At 48.5% G+C, this 25,717-nt stretch overlaps 2 protein-coding genes across 5 annotated transcripts in view; one reads left to right on the top strand and one right to left on the bottom strand.

Moving 5' to 3' along the window:
- rb1 (retinoblastoma 1) overlaps positions 1–25,717 on the top strand; it is a 416,864-nt gene that overhangs the window by 196,884 nt on the left and 194,263 nt on the right. The window lies entirely within an intron of this gene.
- The window catches only part of LOC140428147 (RCC1 and BTB domain-containing protein 2-like), a 352,551-nt gene continuing 333,358 nt past the window's right edge, over positions 6,525–25,717 (bottom strand). The window contains exons 13-14 of one of the 3 annotated variants that reach the window (XM_072514263.1): positions 14,446–14,634; positions 6,525–7,162 (exon numbers count right to left, since the gene is read on the bottom strand). In XM_072514263.1, the coding sequence (XP_072370364.1) occupies positions 6,941–7,162; positions 14,446–14,634 (411 nt within the window). In that variant the 3' untranslated portion in view covers positions 6,525–6,940. The remainder of the gene's footprint in view (positions 7,163–14,445; positions 14,635–25,717) is intronic. The other 2 variants (XM_072514262.1, XM_072514264.1) reach the window with 2 other exon arrangements.

Raw genomic sequence — 25,717 nt, 5'->3', positions numbered from 1 at the left:
CCGGTCCTTGTAGGTAACCCACAGTCGCACCGGCTGCAACATGCCAAACTTCATCCCCTTCCTGTGCAGCACCACCTTCGCTCGATTGTACCCGGCCCCCCTCTTCGCCACCTCCGCACTCCAGTCCTAGTATATCTGAACCTCCGCGTTCTCCCACCTGCTGCTCCTCTCCTTCTTGGCCCACCTGAGCACACACTCCCAATCGACGAACCGATGGAACCTCACCAGCACCGCCCGCAAGGGCTCGTTAGCCTTGGCCCCCCTCGCCAGCACTCTATGGGCCCCTTCCAGCTCCAGGGGCCCCTGGAAGGACCCCGCTCCCATCAACGAGTTCAACATGGTGACTATATAGGCCCCCACGTCCGGCCCCTCCAGCCCCTCCGGGAGGCCCAGAATCCACAGATTCTTCCGCCTCTACCGATTCTCCATCTCCTCGAACCGCTCCTGCCATTTCTTGTGGAGCGACTTGTGCGCCTATACCTTTACACCGCAAGGCCTAAGATCTCATCCTCATTGTCAGAGATCTTTTGTCGAGCCTCGCGGATCGCCACCCCCTGGGCCGCCTGTGTCTCTAGCAGCTTATCAATAGACGCCTTCATCGGCTCTCGCAGGTCCGTTTTAATCTCTCTGAAGCAGCGCTGGATACCCTCCTGCTGTTCTTCCGCCCACTGCATCCACGCTGCCTTGTCTCTGCCCGCCACCATTTTGTCCTTCTTCCCTCGCACCACCTTCGGGTCCACCACCACCTTTTGTGTCGCCCCGCTCCTAGTTGAAGCCATATACTGACGGGGAGCTGTTGTAGACTCCTTCCCACACCGGGAAACGTTGAGAAAGTGCCGTTGGGGGCCCTGAAAAGAGCCCGAAAGTCAGTTTTTGCAGGAGCCGCCAAATGTGCGCCTTAGCTCCACATAGCTACAACCGGAAGTCCCCAGACTGGATTTGTAAAGGACAAAGATTGTCGTCCATTATGAGGCAACTGCTGAATGTGGTTCTCACCCCAGCAGTTGGGCCGGAGCCGGAGATAATTGTGTTGTTAGATTGTAATGGGAATGTCACTTCAAGAAATGTTTGTCTGCTCAAGTGGCTGCAGTGATGTCAGAGTGTGGGTGGACTGAGCTCTGGCTCTGCTTTTTAGTTTCGCTTTGAGGAAAAGCTTGGGTGTGCCTGTTTTTTGGTTTCGTTTTAGTGTTGGACCTGAAGCCACCAAAAGAAGGTGTAATTTCAATCTCTCTGCCATCTAAAGACTATCTCTAGATCATTTGCTGAATTCAGAGTGATAACTGCTCTCAGTAGAGAATTTAAACCTGATGTGCTTAAGTAAAAAGGATTTCTGTCTTATGGTTGTTAAAAGGGCAGTTTAAGGATTACTTAGAGTGTTGTATTCTTTGGGGGGTGTATTTGAATTGATGGCTGCTAAGATGTTCACGATGTTTTAAAAAGGTTAACTGAGTTCATAGAATAAACATTGTTTTGCTTTAAAAGTTACTTTTAAATTTCTGCTGCACCACACCTGTAGAGTGGGCCGTGTGCTCCCCATACCACAATCTAGTAAAAGTCGTGGGTCAGGTGAACTCCATGATACACTTTGGGGTTCTCTAAACCCTGGCCCATAACAAGATGCAGAAAAAGTGTTTGATAGAGTTGAGTGGAGGTTCCTCTTTGGGTTTGCCCCGGCTTTGTGTCGTGGGTGTGTTTGTTGCATGAGGCACCTTCCGCCAGTCTTTGTACGAACATCATGAGTTTGGGTCTTTGTGGTTGCACAGGGGACACGAGGAATGGGTGTCTTATGTCTCCCCTTCTGTTCGCTTTAGCGATTGAGCCATTGGTCATTGCCCTGAGGGCCTCAGATAAGTGGAGCGGGATTGTTAGGGGTGGAATGCCAACCCGCGAATGCGCAGGGGACTTCAGGTCGCCGGCCCCGACGCAACATGGCATGGGGATTCAGGGGCCGGCCGCGTAACAAAATAGGGCCGGGGCTGGAGAGGCAGGCCTGCCGATTGGTGGGCCCCGATCACGGGCCAGACCCCATCGGAGGCACCCCTCCGGTGAAGGAGCGCTTTTCCCCGCCCCACAGGCCGCTCCCCGACCCTATGCGCAGAGTTCCCACCGGCTGCGAGCAGGGGTGAATGGCGCCGGCGGGACTCTGCCGTTTCTGCGCATCCGCTCGGCCCACGACCGGTGCCGCGCAAATGGCACCGATTCTCCGCTGCTCGGAGAATCGCCTGCCGCCGTCGGACCGGCGCCGCGGGAAAAAATGTCGCGAACGGCAATTCTCCCATACGAGAGCATCGCACCCAGGTGCCCCTATATGCAGATGATCTTTTGTTATACCTGAAGGATTCGGGGCTAGTTATGGGATAATGAGTATACTGAAGAGCTTTGGCTTTTTCTCTGGATACACATTAAATCTAGAGAAGAGCCAATATTTTCTGGTCAGCTCTTCTGAGAACGGGGTCAACCTGGTACTCCTTTTCCGCCTGGCTCCGGACCATGAGCCGGAAAGTCTCAGAGGATACAGAGGGGTGTCCTGCAGAGGGGGAGACAGTCGGGGGGCCTTGCGCTGCCAAATCTAATATTTTATTACAGGGCTACTAGGAGAAGGTGTTGGGATGATGTGGGGACCATGGGTCTACCTGGGTGCGGATCGAGTCTGCGTCATGCAGAGGAACCAGTTTGGGAGCACTGGTGACGCTTCTCTTCCATTTGCTTCGGCAAAGTACTCGTCAAACCCGGTTGTCGTCAAGCTAGGGTCAGTGTCAAGGCTGGCCCCTATTTGTGTTAATCACCTGCTCGAGCCGGCACAATTGGATGCTACATTTGGAGTGTGGAAGGGGGAGGGGCTGGAGAGAGAGTGTGATCTATTCCTGGAGGGGCGGTTTGCCAGCCTGGAGGAATTGAAAGAGAAATTTGGGCTCTTGGACTTTTGAGGTACCTCCAGGTATGACATTTTGTTAGACACATGTTTCCGGCATTCCCAGTGGTGCTGCCATCGTCTTTGCTGGAGGGGATCCTTTCATGTTCAAGGTCGGAAGAGGGTAGTACGTCCAGCATATATGGACGGATCCTGGGGGAGGATTTGGTCTTGGTGGGGAGGAGGAGCTGGGATCCTTTTGTAAGGGCCACGAAGAATCCAGCACGAGTTTTAAGGATACAAAGTAATAACATTTATTTACAATAACATATATATATATATATTATAACAGCAGCAGCAACTTCCCTTGCTGCACACTCCTTCCTGCTGGTTCCAAACTGGTCAGCTTTATTTATACATGGAATTTACGAATGGTTTCTCCGCCCCCCTCATTGGGGAAGCTCATACTCCCACAGAATTGTGGGATTGTCATTAGTCCCCAGCCAATGGTAAGCAGGCAGGTTATAACATCCCTCCCCCCCAAAGTCCAAGGAATCCACCGAAGACCCTGGCGAAGGAGGGCGTCGGACTCGTTTTGCCGCAGGCCGGACACCATTTGCACGCGGCGCTGGATCAGGCGGCGTGTAACGAGACGGAGACCGGAGCTTCCGTGATGAACGGCGTAACGGTTGTACATCCACGGCCCGTGGACCCGAGGATTCCCCCTCTGATGCGTCCTGTGTCTGCATCTCGGAGTCAGAGTCTGCTGCCTCCGTCATGCCAGTGTCTCTATCTCCATTCGGTTCTGTAACGACCGGCGCAGGCTTTGAGTGAGGCACCAGAGGAAGATTGTGAGGACTACCTTCCATTGTCTCTGGTCTCTGCGGCTGTAGAAATGAGCTCCGGGGGGGGGGGGAATCTTTGGAGGGGATAGTCCTCTGGACCGAACGCGGTCTACATGTTTGCGCTGGAGACGACCCTGGGCTTGCACCTGGTAAGATATAGGGCCCGTTTGGCGAAGGATTACGCCAGGAACCCACTGGGCACCACCAGCAAAATTCTGAACGAACACTGGGTCACCGGGCGCAAACTGCCGAATCGGCCGATGCCGAGAAAATCCCTGTCCCTGCCGTTCTTGTGTGCGGCGTACTTTTGTGCCAATGTCTGGGAAAACCATACTAAGATGGGTGCGAAGTCTCCGGCCCATTAGAAGTTCTGCGGGAGCTACCCCAGTCACCGCATGGGGGGTGGTCCTATACATAAACAAAAAGCGAGCCAGTCTCGTGTCCATTGATCCGGAAGACTGCTTCTTTAGGCCTCTTTTGAATGTCTGTACTGCGCACTCTGCCAACCCATTTGAAGCCGGGTGGTATGGGGCAGTGCGGATATGTTGTATGCCGTTCATCTTTATGAACCTCGTAAACTTCTCACTCGTGAATGGAGTGCCGTTATCCGTGACCAGCACCTCGGGGAGGCCATGCGTACTAAAAGACAAACGCATCTTTTCAATTGTTGCGCAGGACGTTGTCCCCTGCATCTTATGCACCTCTAGCCATTTAGACTGGGCGTCGATTAATAGAAGGAACATAGATCCTTGAAAAGGGCCTGCAAAATCTGCACGCAAGCGCGCCCAAGGCCGCCCTGGCCATTCCCAGTGATGTAGGGGCGCGGCCGGCGGAAGCTTCTGATGCTCCTGGCAAATGAAGCAGTTTTGGGCCACCTTCTCAATGTCGGTGTCGAGGCCTGGCCACCAGACATAACTCCGGGCCAACATTTTCATTTTGGTCACACCTGGATGCCCATTGTGCAAGTGTCTTTAGTATCAGCTCCTGGCCTTTTTCCGGGACAATCACACGCGTCCCCCACAAGAGGATGCCGTCTTCCACGCTGAATTCTGACAGCTTGGAGGAAAATGCTCGCATCTCGCCTGGGAGCTGTCTATACTGCCCACCATACAGGACTATGTGCCGAACCTTTGACAGGACTGGCTCCATCTAGGTCCACTCACGGATCTGTGATGCCGTGACAGGCAAGGTGTCCATAAAATTTTGGGTTGCAACCACCTCACCGGTCGTGGGGGTCGACATGGGGCCGGTCGATAAAGGCAATCTGCTCAGTGCGTCGGCATTCGCTATCTGCATTCCTGGTTTGTGCTCCAGAGAATACTCGTATGCAGCAAGCAACAAAGCCCAGCGCTGGATCCGTGCAGAAGCAATGGGCGGTATTGGCTTATCCTCTCTAAAAAGTCCCAGCAGAGGCTTATGATCAGTCACGATAGTGAAATGGCGGCCATACACGTACTGGTGGAAACATTTCACCGCAAAAACCACTGCCAGGCCCCCCTCCTCGATCTGCGCGTACTTTTTCTCCGCTGCAGTCAATGTGCGGGAGGCGAAAGCTATCGGTCGCTCGGCCCCGTTCTCCATCTTGTGGGACAGGACGGCCCCAATACCATACGGGGATGCATCAGTATGTAGACACAGGATGTAGATAGGCCAATGAGAGGCGAGGCCGTATTGGATTTGGTACTGGGTAATGAACCAGGACAGGTGTTAGATTTGGAGGTAGGTGAGCACTTTGGTGATAGTGACCACAATTCGATTACGTTTACTTTAGTGATGGAAAGGGATAGGTATTGTTGCTCTTATTAGCCTTAGTTTTATTACCTCTGATTATGTCACCTTTGCTCACGAGTCGCCAGGTATCTTTTGGATACCGCCACGTGGCTCAAGCTCGAGTTATGATTAATAAGTCAGCACACCGCTTAGTAAGATTGAAATCAACGGTCATTTATTATGTACAGCAATAAATACTTACACAATAATCCTACTTTCTATATCACTACCTACCACTACTGGCAAATACTTAACTTCTGGGATGGCCCACCAGGTCAGGGAAACGAATGGTTTATCGAATTGGATCTGGCCTGCGGGATTCAAAAGGCTGATACGGGTCAATGGCTAGGAGTCTCTATCGGGTAGCGATCGCTGGAGTCAAACTTACAGTTTCTGGTCGATGTTCTTGCGTAGGTTGCGAGCAGGAGAAGAAGGGAGAGAGAGGGAGATCTGAACTTGGCCCCTCAATTTATAGGGCCCAGGGGCTTCCCGCCTCTCGGGGCGGCCCTTGACCCTGAGTCCCAAGTGATTGGACTTGTTCCCCATCACTGGGTTCGATATGCTCCAATAATGGGGCGATTCCTCGATCGGGGGATGGTCGTTCACCTGTCATTGTTTCGGCCACTGCAGGCGCCGAGAGGTCTGGCCCGGCATTCAATTGCTAATATGTTGCAATTGTTCCCGGGGATAGCCGATTAAACTGCAGATGTCTGTGTTGATGTGCTGCTAATAGTCGCAGGTATCGATCTGGGCCTACTTCCCCAGAGCCGAATACGCTATTCTGTCTGCAGCTGTCTGTTTGTGTCCTGTTGGCTGCTTTTCCCATCAGCCTTTTCGGTTAGCCATTTTATATCGGGTTTTGGCCAAATTAATCGGGAATCAGCCATTTTAGGTGGCTACAGTCGCTCCTTGTGATCCTAACGCCAAGCGTGAAGGATCACATTAATTTTGTCCTTTCCGTTCCCTGACCGGGGAGGGGGGGGGGGGGGGCGGCACCTCCTACATGGCCACTACGCTGACCGTGGCTATGCACAAAAATTTACCTAAACAATACTTGAGGGCGCTATGTCAGGTAGGGGCATGCATTTATAAAATAAAAAAACTTGGAACCTCTAATTTTACCTAAATACACTCATCAAGCCTTGCATCATCCTATCTCGCTAAAACATGCAACATCAATTACAACATTCAATATACTCTTTCCTGGCTTGGCAGTCAAGCGCAGGATCATACATTTTCTGTTATTGGGCTTGTGTACATTTTTATTTACAGAAAAACGCATGTTTTATTATTATGGTTTTATAGGTCGCTGGGGTCTGGTCATACCCGATTATAGGGGATCGGATCCGATATACCGGGGTTCGAGTGCAGTATGCTCTCCTTCTCCATTTGCGGTGGCGCATAGTCTGCACTGCACAGCAGAGTATTGCCAACGTTAACAATGCTTCAATTACGTAAGACAGGGAGTACCAAGTTATGAACTTGGCACACCAGGATAATGCAGCGTGGCTGGTGACTGGGCCCTCGGTACTGCGGGGCAGTGAAACATTAACGCCAGGGGGGTTTGGAGTAATGGTTCCCGTGCAACCAAATGTTCATCATTAAAATTTTGATCACGATGAAAGAAGTCCTCATGGCTGTCCTCTTTTTCTTTCTTTGTGTTCTGTTTTCCTCCGGTCCTGGAGCTTCTGGAGTTCTGTAAAACAAGCATAGTATAATATCCGGTATGTTAGTGTGTCTGTCCTTCTTGGGGCCAATTAAACCCTTCTAATTGGTCACTATATGTGACTCCCCCATTTTTTTTTTTTCAAAACAAATGTTAGGACACGGCACACTTTCCAATGGTGGACCAGAGCTAAGTTTATCATCCAAATGTTCCTGGGTGTAAATAGCATGAGGCAGCAACCCAAGGGTCGCCTAAATAAATAAAACTGTTTTGAAAGGAAAAGGTCGAATGAGGTGCGTATGGGCCGCGACGGGTAAGATTTGGATGGAGTCCCCGGGTAGGACGGCTACCAATACCGTATGTCCCCTACCCAAACGTTTTTGACCAGCGGGGGGTCCCCAGGCAGGGCGGGTCTCACGCCGTTTCTCCGCTGCCTGAGCAACCGACAAGAACGGGCAAAACTGTAGTCATCATGGTGGGGTTGCTGCTGTGATTCTACCGTCAAATCAGATCGGGCATCTGCCACTCAAACCAGCACCAGCTGAAAAGCTAGTTCCTCTGAACGAGCGTTTGGTGCTGTGCTTCTACCCTCGAATGAGAACGGGCGTCTAGTACCCGAACAGGTATCAGCTAAAGTGTCTGCAGACAAGCTAGTTCCACTGAACAGGCGTCAGGTCTGCTGACCAGGTATCTGCAGATAAGCTAGTTCCGCTGAACAAGCGTCTGGTCTGTTGACCAGGTATCTGTGGACAAGTTGGTACCATTGTGGTATCTGTGGACAAGTTGGTACCGCTGAACAAGCGTCTGGCTGCGACGGGTGTCCGTTGGAAAGAGCTAAAAGGTTTCAGGTGAATGGGTGTGTGACGGTGAGAAACATTCTCCTGTCGGACGAACAACACTTAAACAAACGTACAAACAACATGAAACATCCTGCAGGTTCCATCAGGAAGGACAACACTTTTCCCCAAGTGTTTCCTTTAAATCATCATGTGGACACCTCAGTTCTCTGTTGCGAACAGGGTCGCAAAGGGGTTGGCGGATTGGGGGTCTGACTCGAGGTCATCCCCTTCTCCCGGGTGCCAAATTCTGGAGTGAATTAATGTTGAGAGGGCTGCGTGGTATGAGTTGGGGTTGCTTTCGTCGTTGCGGACGAGTCTGTAGGAGTTGTCGCGGTGCCAATGGGTTTCGTCAAGTTGTGTGGGGACAAAGTCGGGGTCGTCCGTATGGTTCGGTGGTCGGTGGTGTGGTTTGTTTAAGAAAGTGATCAGGAAGGGATCACTGGAGTCGAAGTCGGAGTTGCTGGGTGTGGGTCCAGGATAGTAGGGAGGCGTGCTGTGGCTGTCGTCGGAGTCACAGGTGCTGTCTCTGCTGCTGCAGTCTGTGGGTGTTCCGGGGCGGAGTGTAAATTTTGGGGGTGGCGTCGGGGGCGAGTCCGTGTCTGGGCTGGACGTGGTGGGGGTTGGTGTGGTCACGTTGGCTGTGGGCGGGGTGTGGTCTGCTGCGTCAAGCATGACGTGATGGGCGTGGTTTGACTGTGCTCCATAAGCCTTTAACTGGTTTATGTGAAACCACGCAGTCTTACCATTTGGGTATTTGATTTTATATACCGATGGGCTTACTTTATCCGTAATGGAGTACGGACCCGAGTATTTCAGAGACAGAAATGTGCTGGGGTTATACACAGACAACATCACTTGTTGTCCTATATTATACTCCGTTGCATGTACTGCCTTATCAAAACAGGCCTTGCTCTGTTTTCTTTTAGTGCCCAGTTTAACAGCGGCTGCTAACTGAGCTGTTTTTACATTTGCAAGTAATTGTTCAACGGCTTTCTCGTGGGTGAGGGCCGTAACTTCAGGGCTGGTCAGGTCTAAACCCAACAAGTACTCTGTCCCTTTCATGGGGCGTCCGGTCATGAGGGTGTGTGGGGTGTAACCTGTGGAGGTGGAAACAGTGTTACGCAAAAACATCAGCGCAAACGGGAGGACAGAATCCCAAGTGGTGTTGTTCTGCTGAACCATTTTTCTAAGGGTGGTTTTTAGGGTCCGATTCATGCGCTCCACTATACCACTCGATTGAGGGTGGTACGCAATGTGAAATTTTTGGGTTATGCCAAATATCGTGAGGATGTTCTGCATGACCGTCCCGTAAAGTGAGAACCTTGGTCCGATTCAATACTGCGGGGGACTCCCCATCTTGTAAAGGTGTGGTGGGTTAGGATTTTGGCTGTGGTTTTCGTGGTGTTGGTGCGGGCTGGAAATGCTTCTACCCACTTTGTAAAAGTGTCTATGACCACCAGAACATATTTATAGTCATTCCTGCAAGGGGGCAATGGACCTATAAAATCGATGTGGAGGTTAGTCCAGGGGCCGTTAACGGGTCGGGTGTGGCTGAGGTGTGCCTTTTTGGCATATCTATCTGGGTTGTTCTGTGCGCAGATGAGGCAATTCTCAATGTAATGGGATACATCCTCTTTGAGATTTGGCTACCAACAAAGCTGTTTGAGATGGGCTGCGGTGGGATCGATTCCCTGATGTCCATGACCATCATGGAATAAACAGATTAATTGGTTCCTATCCTGCTTCGGAACTACATAAAGGGTGTCTTTCAACACCACACCGTCATATGTGGTTATCGTATTTCTGAACCTCTCGTATGGGGCTGGAAACTTCCCTTTCACGATCTCAGTGAGAGCGCTATCCTGCTTCTGGGCCTCTACTAGATCTTCGATCCTAGTCTGCGTGACCTGAACTGCACTCACTGGCGCACTCACTGGGGTGCTTTCGGGGGGCTTCCAAAAGTACCCATGCCTGGATCCTGCCTTAGCCAGTGCGTCGGCTTTTACATTTCCAGGGGGGGAGGAACGATGGTGGCTGTGGACTTTTATAATGCCAAAAGTCCTGTCCTTGGCTTTTTCCAGAATATGGCGAAGTAATGGGGCTGAGGGGAGGGGTTTCCCATCCGCGGAAACAAATTCTCTTGTTTCCCAGAGGGGTAGAAATTTGGTGAGGCTGTTGCAAACGTACAGACTGTCTGAATATATGTCTGCTGGGCTGGGGAAGGAATCGGGGTGCTCTATAATGTAAGTGATGGCCGCAAGCTCTGCTGCCTGCGCGCCTAAGTGTCCGGGTAATTTTAATGCGATTTCCTCGAGGGCGCGTCCCTGCGCGTCCTCCACATAAATCCCACAACCTGTTATGCGTTGCCCATCCAGGACTGTGGAAGATCCATCCACATAGATCCTAATGGGATCACACGTGTCCGGGTGAGGGTGGCTTTGAGATGGAGTGGCTCGTTTTCTGGGGGGTGTTTTCGCGATAAAAGGGCCTGTATTATGGTGGGTCACAAGCGAACTATGGCATCTGACTTCATTACAGGTACAATTGGTGCTGCCCAGTCAGCAAAACGGACGGGCCTGATCATACCCAAACTCTCCAAACGAGTGAGCTCCCCTTCTACCTTCTCGAGCAAGGCGTAAGGCACCGGGCGCACCTGGAAATAGCGCGGCGTGGCTCCTGGTTCGACATGGATACGGGCTAAGGCCCCTTTTATTTTCCCCAAACCAGGCTGGAATATATCTGGGTATCGTCCTAGCACCTCAGTCAACCCACCAGAAACTGTTTGGAGGATGTGCTGCCATTGCAACCGCAAATGGCGCAACCAGTCCCGACCCAACAGGCTGGGCCCCTGGCCGCGCACTACGATAAGTGGGAAACGCCCCTCCTGGCGTCCATAAACAACAGGGGTCATTGTAGTTCCTGCAATTCCAGTGGTTCCCCCGTGTAGGTGGCCAACCTGGCCTGTGAGTCGGTTAATGTAGGGGTCTGTATACCCTGCTTGATGCGGTCGAATGTCCTCTGGGCGATCACGGAGACCGCTGCGCCAGTGTCCAACTCCATCACAAGCGGGTGACCATTGACCCGTACTGTCACCTTAATGGGGGCCACACGGGGAGCTGCCACACAATGCAGCTGCAGGCAGTCGTCCTCCGTCTCCACGTCTTCAGGAGTAGTCGCCGCAGGTTCATACACATGGAAGATACGACCCCTGGGCTGGTCCCAGTTACGGCCCCTGAGCTGGTCCCAGTTTCGGTCGGAACGACAGCACCTCTGGCGCCCCCAGGACTGGCGTCCGCGACGGGGTCGGCGCCTACAAGTCTGACACGGACATGGCTCCTCATCCATTGGTTCTGGAGAAGGCTCCCTTCGGGGAGGAATGTCCAATGGCCACTGGCGTCGGTCCGGACGTCGCCTCACCCAAGGTACCGCAGGAGTGCGGGGGGATGTTTTCGGACGGAAGGCATGCACTTCCATTTCCTGTAGCTCCTGCACTCCTCGTTCTGCGCTCTCTCGGGACAATACTATTTGAATGGCCTGTTGGAAAGTCAATGTTGGCTCAGCTAACAACTTTCTCTGGCTGGCCGCATTGTTAATACCGCAAACCAAACGGTCGCGTAACATTTCTGACAAGGTCTCACCATAGTCACAGTACTCCGCAATCCTGCATAGCTTGGATAGAAAGTCGGCAAGGGATTCTCCAGGGGTCCTCTCAGCGGTATTAAACCGGTAACGCTGGACTATCGTGGACGGGGTTGGGTTAAAATGTTGCCCCACTATATTCACAAGTTCACAAACGTTTTGGTGTCCGGCGTAGCTGGGTACGTAAGGCTCATAATCACCCCAAACGTTTGCGGGCCGCAGGCGGTGAGCAATATGACCACCTGGCGCTCGTTTTCGGTGATATTGTTTGCCCGGAAATATCAACGCATCCGTTGTGCGTACTGGTTCCAGCTTTCCAACGCAGCATCAAAAACATCCAAACGTCCGGACAGAGGCATGGTATAATAGAAAACAACTTCCAACCTGTATCCAACAAAAATCCAGGGAGGTGGCTTCAGCAGTGTAGACAGCTATTCACTTTAACCCTCGTCGCCAGTTTTGTAAGGGCCACGAAGAATCCAGTACATATGTCCTTCATACTAGACATCTCAACTAGCAGAAACATCCTGTTTAGGTCTGCTCTACCTTTTATGAAGTCACAGAGAGTCCACACCGAGTTTTATCAAAGAAACGTAGGTTTATTTACAAGGCACCTGGTAGTTCCCAACTGTGTCTTAATGGTCGGTGCCAAACTGGCCGACCTTATATACAACACAGATTGAGTTCCTCGACACCCTTGACGAGGGAGCTTGTACTCCTCAAGGCACATGGGGAAGACGATCCATTAGTCCCACGCGACGGGTTATGGCACTAGCCCACTCCATTCCTTTAGAATTTTAAGCTCCTCTGTTCAATCACTCCCTTGATCACTGTTCTTAAAAAAAAAACAGTTTATTCGTGTGTGAACCTGTTTCCCTATGGAGAATGCCAGAGTCGAGCCACCCTACTCATGCAGTTTCAGCATATTTCAATGTGCAGGAACAGGAAGCTTGCTAGTTGAAGGATATTGATGGTCGTTACAAACTGCTGTATTCTATCAAATATTCCTTGTCAAAAATCAGGATTTTTCACTGCATTTATCCATTGAGGTATTGAGGTATTTGCGATTGTTATTTTGACTGTGGAGAACACAATATTCATAATAGTCTGATTCTACAAAACAAGTAACGGTCATCCCATTTTAAAATCTTATCAGTCATTTCCCTTATTGTACAGACTTCCTGACAATGTCGGAGTTTGCATTCAAATAGTGATAACTTAAAATTCGTACTTGACCTTTCCTGTCCTCTAATTTTTATTCCCATAGGTCATTTTGTTTCTCACTGATCTTTATTGAAATAAACCATTTATGGTTTCAGATGTTGTTTCAGTTTATTACCATGCAAACTTGGCAAGTTACTCTAACTTTTTTTAAAAAGAGATACTGTGCTTGAGTGGCTTTTTACCAAAACAGGATAAGGTGCTGCTTAATGGGCTGTGTGGTTTGAATACTGCCCTAAGAAGCAACATTTCACATGCAGAGCTTCCTGATAAGTCATTAAGTTAGTCAATAGTCACAACAGTGAATCGAGGTGAGGCAGTTAAAGGGATGGCAGGAAAGGAACTTCGGCATTGTTTCTTTCTGACATGGTTCTTCAATATTGCCACATCATGAAGCAGTCCATGTGCAAATGCAGCAAGATCCGGATAATGTCCAGGCTTGGGCTGACAAGTGGCAAGTAATATTTGCATCACACAAGTGCCAGGCAACGTCCAAGAGAGAATCTAATCATTGGGCTTTGACATTCAGTGGCATTACTATCACTAAATTCCCAGCTATCAACACCCTGGGGGTTATTGACCAGAAGCTGAACTGGACTAGCCATACATAGATAACGTGGCGACAAGAGCAGTTCAGAAGCTAGGAATCCTGTGGGAGGTAACTCTCACCTCTAAACTCACCAAAGCGTGTCGACCATCTACAGGCACAAGTCAGGGGTGTGATTGAATACTCTCCACTTGCCTGGATGAGTGCAACTCCAGCAACACTCAAGAAACTTGACACCATCCAGGTAAAAGCAGCCAGCTTGATTGGCACCCCTTCCACAAATATCCCCTCCCTCCCACGCCAACAAACAGTAGCCGTAGTATGTACCATTAACAGGACGCACCGCAGAACCTCACCAAGGCTTCTTCAGCAACGCTTTCCAACCTCATGCCTTACTGATTAAAAATCTATCTCAGCCTTAAAAATACTAAACTAGCCTCTTCAGCCCTCAATGATAAAGATTTCCGCAGATTCATTACTTTATGAGGAAATCTCTGTCTTGGAAATAAATGCAATTCCTTCATTGTCACTGGGTCAACTTCCTCCCAGACAGCACAATATGTGTACCTACACCACAGGAACTGCAGCGGGTCAAGAAGGCAGCTCACCACCACCTTCTATAGGGCAATTGGGGATGGGCAATAAATTCTGGCCTAGCCAGCACCACCTACATCCTGTAAATACATTTTAAAAACTAACCATAGTGCAGTGATGGTTAATTCGTGGACATGGATTGCACTGACCCATCAGAGGGTAAAAACAATTTGGGTAATTATATAAATGGGGAAGAGGGAAACTATACTTAAAATTCTCCAATCATTTCACCTTTGGTGTCCAGGCCACGTCCCTCAATTACTTCAATAGCATTTTTTTCATTCAAAGTGATTATGTTTGTTATAGATTCAGGTGTCAAATTCTTCCAGTCTTTTCAAATGTATCAATTGTATATTTTTTTAATGGTCCCCTCCCCCATATTATTGATGTAACTTTGCTTTGGTTAACTTGGAAGCCTAGTGCTTTGTAAAGTTTACATGGATAGGAATTTTAAATGCATGGTATTGAGTTACCTGAATTATTTCTGTGTACTTGATATGCATTTCACATTCTTTGGCAGATTCTTCACAAATCACTCTGAATTTGATATTTTCATTGGATTCTGGAAGTTTGGCATCTGGATGTCTACAGCAGTGTAGATGCCACAGATTTCTGCAGCCTAGTGACAGACTTTTAGAAGTAGATAACACTGAGTCATTTACCTGCCAATGGACAATGAGAAACAATGTTAAAAAAACATAAATAGTAGGAGCAGGCTCATAAATGCCAGACTACCTACTCACATTTGAAGAACAACATAAATGCAAATATAACCTACGGAAAGCTGAATGGGAAATAATAAACCAGTTGAACCAGTTCCAGCTGTGCCTGATATTGAAATGCAGTTATTGAGCTGAATTATAGAATATTGAATTCATGAAGGGTGTTATGTGTCTGTCTTTTCCTCAAGTTCATTGTTCTTTGTTTTCTGTTATATTTTATGTTTCTGAAATATGCTGATATGCATGAACAACAAAATTAAAATGTGGTTAGTTTGATTATTGGATGCTAATTTCTGAAAACATTACTTCCCCCTCTCTGTTTTTTTCCTCTGAAGCAGGGGTGATGTGCAAAAAGGAAAGCTCACCCCATGACCCTATCCAAGACTAAACCAGGTCCCTGGTTATAGATGTTTCAATAAGATTAGGGAGGGTGGTAAAAGAGGTGGGGGGGGGGGGGGGGGTGGCATCATTAATTAGAGATAGTATAACAGCTGCAGAAAGGCAGTTTGAGGAGTATCACCCTATTGAGGTAGTATGGGTTGAAGTCAGAAATAGGAAAGGAGCAGTCACCTTGTTAGGAGTTTTCTATAGGCCCCCCAATAGTAGCAGAGATGTGGAGGAACAGATTGGGAAACATATTTTGGAAAGGTGCAGAAGTCATAGGGTAGTAGTCATGGGCGACTTTAACTTCCCAAATATTGAGTGGAAACTCTTTAGATCAAATAGTTTGGATGGGGTGGTGTTTGTGCAGTGTGTCCAGGAAGCTTTTCTAACACAGTATGTAGATTGTCCGACCAGAGGAGGGGCAATATTGGATTTAGTACTGGGTAATGAACCAGGGCAAGTGATAGATTTGTTAGTGGGGGAGCATTTTGGAGATAGTGACCACAATTCTGTGACTTTCACTTTAGTAATGGAGAGGGATAGGTGCGTGCAACAGGGCAAGGTTTACAATTGGGGGAAGGGTAAATACGATGTTGTCAGACAAGAATTGAAGTGCATAAGTTGGGAACATAGGCTGGCAGGGAAGGACACAAATGAAATGTGGAACTTGTTCAAGGAACAGGTGCTACGTGTCCTTGATATGTATGTCCCTGTCAGGCAGGGAAGAGATGGTCGAGTGAGGGAACCATGGTTGACAAGAGAGGTTGAATGTCTTGTTAAGAGGAAAAAGGTGACTTGTGTAAGGCTGAGGAAACAAGGTTCAGACAGGGCATTGGAGGGATACAAGATAGCCAGGAGGGAACTGAAGAAAGGGATTAGGAGAGCTAAGAGAGGGCATGAACAATCTTTGGCGGGTAGGATCAAGGAAAACCTCAAGGCCTTTTACACATATGTGAGAAATATGAGAATGACTAGAGCGAGGGTAGGTCCGATCAAGGACAGTAGCGGGAGATTGTGTATTGAGTCTGAAGAGATAGGAGAGGTCTTGAACGAGTACTTTTCTTCTGTATTTACAAATGAGAGGGGCGATATTGTTGGAGAGGACAGTGTGAAACAGATTGGTAAGCTCGAGGAAATACTTGTTAGGAAGGAAGATGTGTTGGGCATTTTGAAAAACTTGAGGATAGACAAGTCCCCCGGGCCTGACGGGATATATCCAAGGATTCTATGGGAAGCAAGAGATGAAATTGCAGAGCCGTTGGCAATGATCTTTTCGTCCTCACTGTCAACAGGGGTGGCACCAGGGGATTGGAGAGTGGCGAATGTCGTGCCCCTGTTCAAAAAAGGGACTAGGGATAACCCTGGGAATTACAGGCCAGTTAGTCTTACTTCGGTGGTAGGCAAAGTAATGGCTAGGATTTGTGAGCATCTGGAAAGACACTGCTTGATTAGGGATAGTCAGCACGGATTTGTGAGGGGTAGGTCTTGCCTTACAAGTCTATTGAATTCTTTGAGGAGGTGACCAAGCATGTGGATGAAGGTAAAGCAGTGGATGTAGTGTACATGGATTTTAGTAAGGCATTTGATAAAGTTCCCCATGGTAGGCTTATGAAGAAAGTAAGGAGGCATGGGATAGTGGGAAATTTGGCCAGTTGGATAACGAACTGGCTAACCGATAGAAGTCAGAGAGTGGTGGTGGATGGCAAATCTTCAACCGGGATCCCAGTTACCAGTGGCGTACCGCAGTGATCAGTTCTGGGTCCTCTGCTGTTTGTGATTTTCATTAATGACTTGGATGAGGGAGTTGAAGGGTGGGTCAGTAAATTTGCAGACGATACGAAGATTGGTGGAGTTGTGGATAGTAAGGAGGGCTGTTGTCGGCTGCAAAGAGACATAGATAGGATGCAGAGCTGGGCTGAGAAGTGGCAGATGGAGTTTAACCCTGAAAAGTGTGAGGTTGTCCATTTTGGAAGGACAAATATGAATGCGGAATACAGGGTTAACGGTAGAGTTCTTGGCAATGTGGAGGAGCAGAGAGATCTTGGGGTCTATGTTCATAGATCTTTGAAAGTTGCCACTCAAGTGGATAGAGCTGTGAAGAAGGCCTATGGTGTGCTCGCGTTCATTAACAGAGGGATTGAATTTAAGAGCCGTGAGGTGATGATGCAGCTGTACAAAACTTTGGTAAGGCCACATTTGGAGTACTGTGTACAGTTTTGGTCGCCTCATTTTAGGAAGGATGTGGAAGCTTTGGAAAAGGTGCAAAGAAGATTTACCAGGATGTTGCCTGGAATGGAGAGTAGGTCTTACGAGGAAAGGTTGAGGGTGTTAGGCCTTTTCTCATTAGAACGGAGAAGGATGAGGGGCGACTTGATAGAGGTTTATAAGATGATCAGGGGAATAGATAGAGTAGACAGTCAGAGACTTTTTCCCCGGGTGGAACAAACCATTACAAGGGGACATAAATTTAAGGTGAAAGGTGGAAGATATAGGAGGGATATCAGAGGTAGGTTCTTTACCCAGAGAGTAGTGGGGGCATGGAATGCACTGCCTGTGGAAGTAGTTGAGTCGGAAACATTAGGGACCTTCAAGCAGCTATTGGATAGGTACATGGATTACGGTAAAATTATATAGTGTAGATTTATTTGTTCTCAAGGGCAGCACGGTAGCATTGTGGATAGCACAAATGCTTCACAGCTCCAGGGTCCCAGGTTCGATTCCGGCTTGGGTCACTGTCTGTGCGGAGTCTGCACGTCCTCCCCGTGTCTGCGTGGGTTTCCTCCGGGTGCTCCGGTTTCCTCCCACAGTCCAAAGATGTGCGGGTTAGGTGAATTGGCCAATGATAAATTGCCCTTAATATCCAAATTGCCCTTGGTGTTGGGTGGAGGTGTTGAGTTTGGGTAGGGTGCTCTTTCCAAGACCGGTGCAGACTCAAAGGGCCGAGTGGCCTCCTTCTGCACTGTAAATTCAATGATAATCTATGATAAATCTAGGACAAAGGTTCGGCACAACATCGTGGGCCGAAGGGCCTGTTCTGTGCTGTATTTTCTATGTTCTATGTTAAACTAATTTAGTGCAAAATGATGTAGTCTTTTTTTGAATTTGGAAGTGGAATTAATGTGTTTCATCTGATTACGAAGAAATACTGGTCCCACACAAAATCTGCAACCTCCCCCGATGTACTGCAGCATAGTGGCACAGTGCTTGGAAGTGCTGCCTCACAGCACCAGGGACCCGGGTTCAATTCCGGCCTTGGATGACTGCGTGGTGTTTGCACAATCTCCCCGTGTCTGCATGGGTTTCCTCTGGGTGCGCCGGTTTCCTCCAGAGGCCCAAAGATGTGCAGGTTAGGTGGACAGTGGAGTGAGCTTAGGTAGGTGCTCTTTTGGAGGGTCAGTGCAGACTAGATGGGTCGAATGGCCTTCAGCACTGTAGGAATTCTATAAAATCCTGATTGCTGTGCCTTAGTTAATCGGATTGGGTGTTAAAACTGATGCCTGTATTGACAGGCAGTACTATCACTGGTCAGCATCAAATGCAGAGTAGCAGTTAAGAACCTGAGCATGTCTAGAAAATGCCAGCTACTTTAGATGTTTGAGTGGTTGGAGGAGTGGAATTGGTTGCTCTCTGGAGGAAATTCCATCAAAAGGCAGATAAGCTGACCCTTTAAGTCAGTAAAAGTATATTTTCTGTCTGCAAACCTTAATACAGTCACAGTGCAGAATATCTGAAATGAAAGAGAAACCAAAGGCAATGCAAAATGCAACACCAAAGACCAATTCCCTGCCTCAATGCTTTATATAATAGAAATGTGCGGAAGACAATCACAGGAGGTCCAATGGTGATTGACTGATAATAGAATGGGAGCATTATGGCCACATACCCAATTCAATTGCCATATGTAATTTGACCTACCTCTTTATAGCAACATGGTCTATTTGCAGTAACGTAGAATCCCTACAGTGCAGAAGGAGGCCTTTCGGCCCATCAAGTCTGCACCAACCCTCTGAAAGAGCACCCTACCTATGCCCACTCCCTGCCCTATCCTTGTAATCCCACCTAACTTTCACATCTTTGAACACTAATGGGTAATTTTAGCATGGCCAATCCATCTAACCTGCACATCTTTAGACTGTAGGAGGAAACTGGATCACCCGAAGGAAACCGAGCAGACATGGGGATAATGTGCAAATTCCACACAGGCAGTTACATAAGGCCGGAATCCATATGTTAATCAAAGACTAATTTACAGTCCTACGGTCAGTTGGAAGACATTTTCTATTGCGATTGAAGTTTCTCTGTTGGTTGGAAATAAGTTGTTAATTTTCTTTACAACTTCCTTTAAAGTATTGAATGAGAATGTACATAATACACATCTGAACTTTAACAGGTGTACCAAAACTGTTTATATCTGTGTTTATAAAATATCATAGAATCGTAGAATTTACAGTGCAGAAGGAGGCCATTCGTCCCATCGAGTTTGCACCGGCCCTTCGAAAGGGCACCCTACAGAAACCCACATCTCCACCCTATCCCGTAACCCAACCCACCTTTTTAGACATTAAGTGCAATTTAGCATAGCCAATTCACCTAACCTCAACATCTTTGGACTGTGGGAGGAAACCGGAGCACCCGGAGGAAACCCACGCAGACACGGGGAGAACGTGCAGCCTCCGCACAGACAGTGACCCAAGCCGGGAATCGAACCTGGGACCCTGGAGCTGTGAAGCAACTGTGCTAACCACTGTGCTACTGTGTTGCCCACATATTACAGATGCAAAACAACCTTTTGAATGCTTGCTGTGTCAGAACACCTTCTTATCTACATGATTTTAGGTTGTGCTTATTGGGCAGTTCTCTAGCTTTTAAAGGCCAGCCAATTGAACAAAGCTCCATATTAACAGAATAGTTAGTGCATTGCATGTCACAGTATTCCTGTCATTATAAAGCCATGCGAAATCTGATATTTTGAACAAAAGGTTTATCAAGTACATAAACATTACCAGTCACAGATGCAAAGATAAACTTAAAATACTGGTGTTTCTGAGCTGCTACATGAAACAAACCAGCACATCACCATCTGTGAAGTTCCCTCATCAAACATGTGTTTCATTAAAAATTGTAGTTTATGGTCTTGAGGCACATAGTTCCACCTTAGTAGAATAATACATTGTACATTACATGGTGTAACACTCCTGTAATCATCTTACTGTTTTCAAAGTCACAAGAACATTCTAAAAGGTGTGCAAGTGTGCGTTTCCTAACCACATCATACTTTGCCTCAAATTATGGGGTCACATTTAATGCTTAGCCAAAATTTCAAGAGATCTCAACTTAAATGGTAGGGAGTGTTGGAAACAAACCTCATAGTAAAGGAACAAATCAGGAAGTGAGGGCAATTTACCAATAAAACCTAGTGCGAATTGTACCAATCACATCAGACAAAAATTACAGGAGCTTGGTTTTGACTGAGATCTTTAAATTTTAGCTGCTTTCATAGAGATTGTGAACTTAAAAAATTGAATTCCCAGTGACTGATTTGACAGAATCACAAGACAAGGGGCGGGATTCTCTCAGCCCGGGACTGGCGAATCCCCGCGACCGGCGCAAATCGTGCCATGCCGCCCCAACGCCGGGACGCGCTATTGGCGCTAGCGTGGTCGGCACGGCACCGGTCGGGGGCCGCTCTACGTGCCCCCCCCCCCGGCCGATTCTCGGCCCGGGTGGGCCAAGCAGCCATCGCAAAAAACCCGAGTCTCTCCGGCGCCGTTCACACCTGTTCTCAGCCGGCGGAACCTCGGCGTGGAAGGGTCCGGGGGCAGCCTGTGGGGGGAGGGGGGGATCAACCCCGGTGAGGGCCTCTGTTGTGGCCTGGCCCGCGATCGGGGCCCAACGATCGGCGGGCCGGCCTCTCGGGCTGGGGGCCTCCTTTCCAGGATCAGCAGCTGGAGCGGCGTGGGCTGCTCCATTCCCGTGCTGGCCCCCTGTAGGGGCCAGAATTGCTGATCCTGAGGCCATATTGACGCCATCAGGAAACGCGATGGTGTTTCCGACGGAGTCAACACTTCGCCTCAGGATCACAGAGTCCCTCCCAAGGTTTCAAGTTTGAAGACTTTTACTATAACTAAAATCACATCATAACATCATTCATGAAGCAACTAATATTCTAAACTACAGAAAAGTTATCCGTTATTTGTGCCTTAACATGAATGATAACACCATGTCTTCTTTATATATTACACTACATTCTCCACAGATTAATAGTCTTTACAGGAACTTGCCCAAAGTTACTCCAGCTTCCAATGGGCTCGCAAATTTACTTAATGATATCATCCAGTGTTTGTCTTAAGTCACTTCCCTCAGTCTCCCCGCCAGCTATTAAATCTGGCAAGTAGATTTCAATATCTCTTGATCTGGAACCCTGTCCTTATGGCAACCAGGCCACACAAACCTATCATTGAAAGAAATGTCAGCAAATGTCATGTACCTTTTCATTATTCCATTTTACTTTTCGGTAAAGAGACAGTTTAAAACAACAACCTTATGACATCTGCCAGCCTTAACACTAGTTAAAAGAATTCAGCCATATTGTCATATGAAACCCACAAAGTGTTTCTCTGAAAATCCTCCTCCTTGTTTGACAACCTTATTCTCCATAAATTAACCAACAGCCACTTCTTTGGTTTTGCATTCAACAGGTGAGTACATGTATCAATATAATAGTAAAGCCCAGCTGCTTCTGATCACGTGCATGCAATTTGCCACTGCTCACTGCAGTCATTTCTAGGGAGCACATTGAACTCAATCCAACTTGTCCGGCCTGTACATGCAGGATTTCCTGCAGTTCACTGTGACAAGCTTAGCACGAGCTACTGAGGTCAAAATTAAATATCTTAAGTTGTTTTCAACATCATCAGGGCTGGAAGAATGCAACATCTGTGACAATTATTGCGATCCTAGACCAGACCCGAACAGAGGGTAGGATACGGGACCAAAACTCCAATATTTTAGTTTATTTGTAAGACTGTGCGGAAAGAATGATTCACCCCAGGAGTGATTGCACGAAGAAATAGGGCTTGGGTATGTTGAAACAAAACTTCTATTATGATTACAATATTAAACTTTTAAACTTCACACCCAAAAAGAACCGCTTATAATTTACACTTTAAACACTACTACTCAATTTCCCATTAAACAATAAGAAAAGAAACATACAGATCCCAATCTATCTTGTGGGAGAATTGTGAACTCCGTGTCAGGCAGATCAGAATTCAAGTCGTCTCCAACGTTTCCCCCAAAACTCCCTCTAAAGCTTGTCAAAATATCTCTCTGAGAGGCAGCACAGTGGCGTGGTGGATAGCACTGTTGCCTCACAGCGCCGAGATCCCAGGTTTGATCCCAGCTCTGAATCGCTGCCCGGGTGGAGTTTGCACATTCTCTCCGAGTTTGTGTGGGTTTTACCCCACAATCCAAAGATGTGCAGGGTAGGTGGATTGGCCCACCAAATTGCCCCTTAATTAGAAAAAATGAATTGGGCACTCTAAATCCATTTTTAAAAAATGTCTCTCTGCAATCCTTGGCTCTACCCAGCAATGACCTAATCTCCTCAAGCTGAAAAACAAAAGTATCTCTGCAGTCTTCAAAGAACATTAACTCTTCAGGGACGTTTCCAGTCAAACCACAGTACATTAATCCAGACTGAAAAACACATTCCTTTGTCAACTTCACCTTCTGGCTGCTAAAAGCACCCTGCAGGCCTTGCAAAACAGAATTTTGTTTTTAAACCATGACCACTGCAGCCAAACACACTCTAACCCCAGGCTTTTAACTCTTAATTTTTCCAATATTTAGAATCCAATGTTCCTAAAGTCTTCCAGTTATCACACAATGTGCTTCTAAACTGCCTCTTCTCTTAAATGCAAATCCATGCAGATCTACCATTACACTGCATATGCGATCCACATCTAATTTGCTCAGGTCTCTGAGATATTGCATAATTTTCAATACGGTGTTAACACCATGATACCCATGGTCATCTTTCTCTTCTGTCACCATAAATAACAATATTATCTGAATTCCCCAGTAACTTTGCAAAATAAATGTGAATGACACAGTCCTAATCTGTAGCAATTTTTAAAAAAGTATTTTTATTGAACATTTTAAAAATATTCAAAACAAGAAAGAAACACCTCCCAACTCTCTCTCTCTCTCTTCCGCCCCCCTCCCCTCCCCCACCCCCTAACATCTGACGGGACCACTTCCTTGAAATACATGACAAATGGCTACCATTTTATATAAAACCTCCCAATCGAGCCTCTCAGCGTATATTTAATTTTCTCAAGGTACAAAAACTCCATGAGATGCCCCAGCCACGCCGAGGCACAGGGTGGAGAAGCTGACCTCCACTCTAACAGAACCCACCTGCGAGCAATCAGCAGGGCGAAGGCTAAGACATCTGACCCCGTCTGCAGCTCCGGCTGGTCCGATACCCCGAAAATGGCCTCGAGGGGGCCAGGCTCTAATTCGGTTTGTAAGATTGCTGACATGGTGCTTAAGAAGTAGCCCCAGACATTCGCTAGCTTAGGTCATGCCCAGAACACATCCTCCTACACTGCTCGCACTTATCCTCTACCCCCTCAAATAACCGATTCATTCTAGACCTTGTTAAATGTGCCTGATGAACCAATTTTCACTTTTGAGCCCGAGACTCGCACAGAACGACGTGGCATTTACCCCCCCCCCCAAAGCGACGCAACGTCGTCAGCCAGTATCCTCCCATAAATTCCTGAAATACTCCCCTCCTTCACCCCTGCCAATGACAGGACCCCCTCCAACAGCGATGACGGCGGCATCACCAGAAAAGTCCGCAAAATCCCTAACCTGCAAGTATCTGCGCAAAATCATACTTCTCTGCTAGTTCCTTCACACTTGCAAACCGCCCCTCCAGGAATAAATCCTCCATTACCATTACCCCATTATCCTTCCAACCTCTAAACCCGGAGACCAATCTTGCAGGCTCCAACAGGTGGTTATCCTGATTCAGAACCATTTTCGCCCCTGCCTTCAATTAAAAATGCTGCCCTAATTGCCTCCATATTTTAATCGTGGGCATTACCATCAGATTCCCCAAAAATGTCCCTAGAGAGAACAGAAGCAGGGCGGTCACTAGTGCCCGCAGCCCTGTCCCCTTGCATGACCGAGCCTCGATCATAACTCAGACTTCCTCCTGACCCCCATACCAACTCAATATCTTCTCGAGTCCACCGCCCAGTTATGATAAATCAGGTTCGGTAGCTGGACTGCCGGTCCCTCTGCTGGACCACTTTCCAAATCTTCGCCATCTTACCTGCCCAAATGAACCCCCACACAGCACTCCTCTGGCAGAAGCACTGAAAGGCACTGAAATAAAAACAAAAACCATGGTAGGATATTCATCTTTACCAACTGCACTCGCCCAGCCAGAGTCAGAGGGAGATTGTCCGACCTCTGCAGGTCTGCCTTAACCTTGCTCACCAAACCTGTAAAGTTCAGATTTCCGCAGCTGCGGAATCCCCAGATATCTAAATAAAGAACATGTCAGGCGGAATTGCAACACCCCCAGGTTAGCTCACTAAGCCCCAAACAGATATAACAGCCCCATTATGTCCCCCATCGTTGGAACCAGGTCCGTAATGTACAGCAACTGGTCGATACCCTAATCCCCTTCCACCCCCTCCTCATTATCCCCCTCCATTTGTCCGACTTCCTCAAGGTGATGGCCAATGGCTCAATCACCAATGCAAATAGGAGACGGGACATAGGGCATCCTTGCCTCGTTCCCTGAAACAATTGAAAATAACCAATGCTTACCTTGTTCATCCGAACACTGGCCTTTGGTTTTGTATAACAACTTAATCCACGGCATCAAACTGTGTCAACGACCTGGGCACCCGCAGTGGGGGACAACCCTGCCGGCTCGGGCAGCCCCCACCCCACTCAGCCGACACCTGGAACAAGACCACAACGAACCAGAGGTTGGAAGGTCACCCCAACCCAAGGCCTCGGAGACAGGATTAAATGTGCTCTATTAAATTTAACCCGCCCGCCCTCTCTCCAGATATGATATTCCAGAAACATGGCAGCTAATCCTCAAACTTGCCCAGGAACCTCTCCACCATCTCACTGGAGACACCCTGGGCGTCATTCTCCGACTCCCCAGCGGGTCGGAGAATGGCCGTTGGCCGCTGTGAATCCCGCACCCGCCGGTTGCCGAAGTCTCCGGTACCGGAGATTGGGCGAGGGCGGGAATCGGGCCGCGCCAGTTGGCGGCCCCCCCGCTCGATTCTCCGGCCCGGATGGGCCGAAGTCCCGCCGAGAAATTGCCTGTCCCGCCGGCGTAAATTAAAGTAGGTATTTACCGGCGGGACAAGGCGGCGTGGGCGGGCTCCGGGGTCCTGGGGGGGGTGCGGGGCGATCTGACCCCGGGGGGTGCCCCCACGGTGGCCTGGCCCGCGATCGGGGCCCACCGATCCGCGGGCGGGCCTGTGCCGTGGGGGCACTCTTTCTCTTCCGCCTCCGCAACGGTCTCCACCATGGCGGAGGCGGAAGAGACTCTCCCCACTGCGCATGCGCGGGAAACTGTCAGCAGCCGCTGACGCTC

Source organism: Scyliorhinus torazame, chromosome 8 (genome assembly GCF_047496885.1).
Source record: "Scyliorhinus torazame isolate Kashiwa2021f chromosome 8, sScyTor2.1, whole genome shotgun sequence".
Classification (NCBI taxonomy): domain Eukaryota; kingdom Metazoa; phylum Chordata; class Chondrichthyes; order Carcharhiniformes; family Scyliorhinidae; genus Scyliorhinus; species Scyliorhinus torazame.
This window is presented reverse-complemented; position numbering and strand designations above follow the sequence as displayed.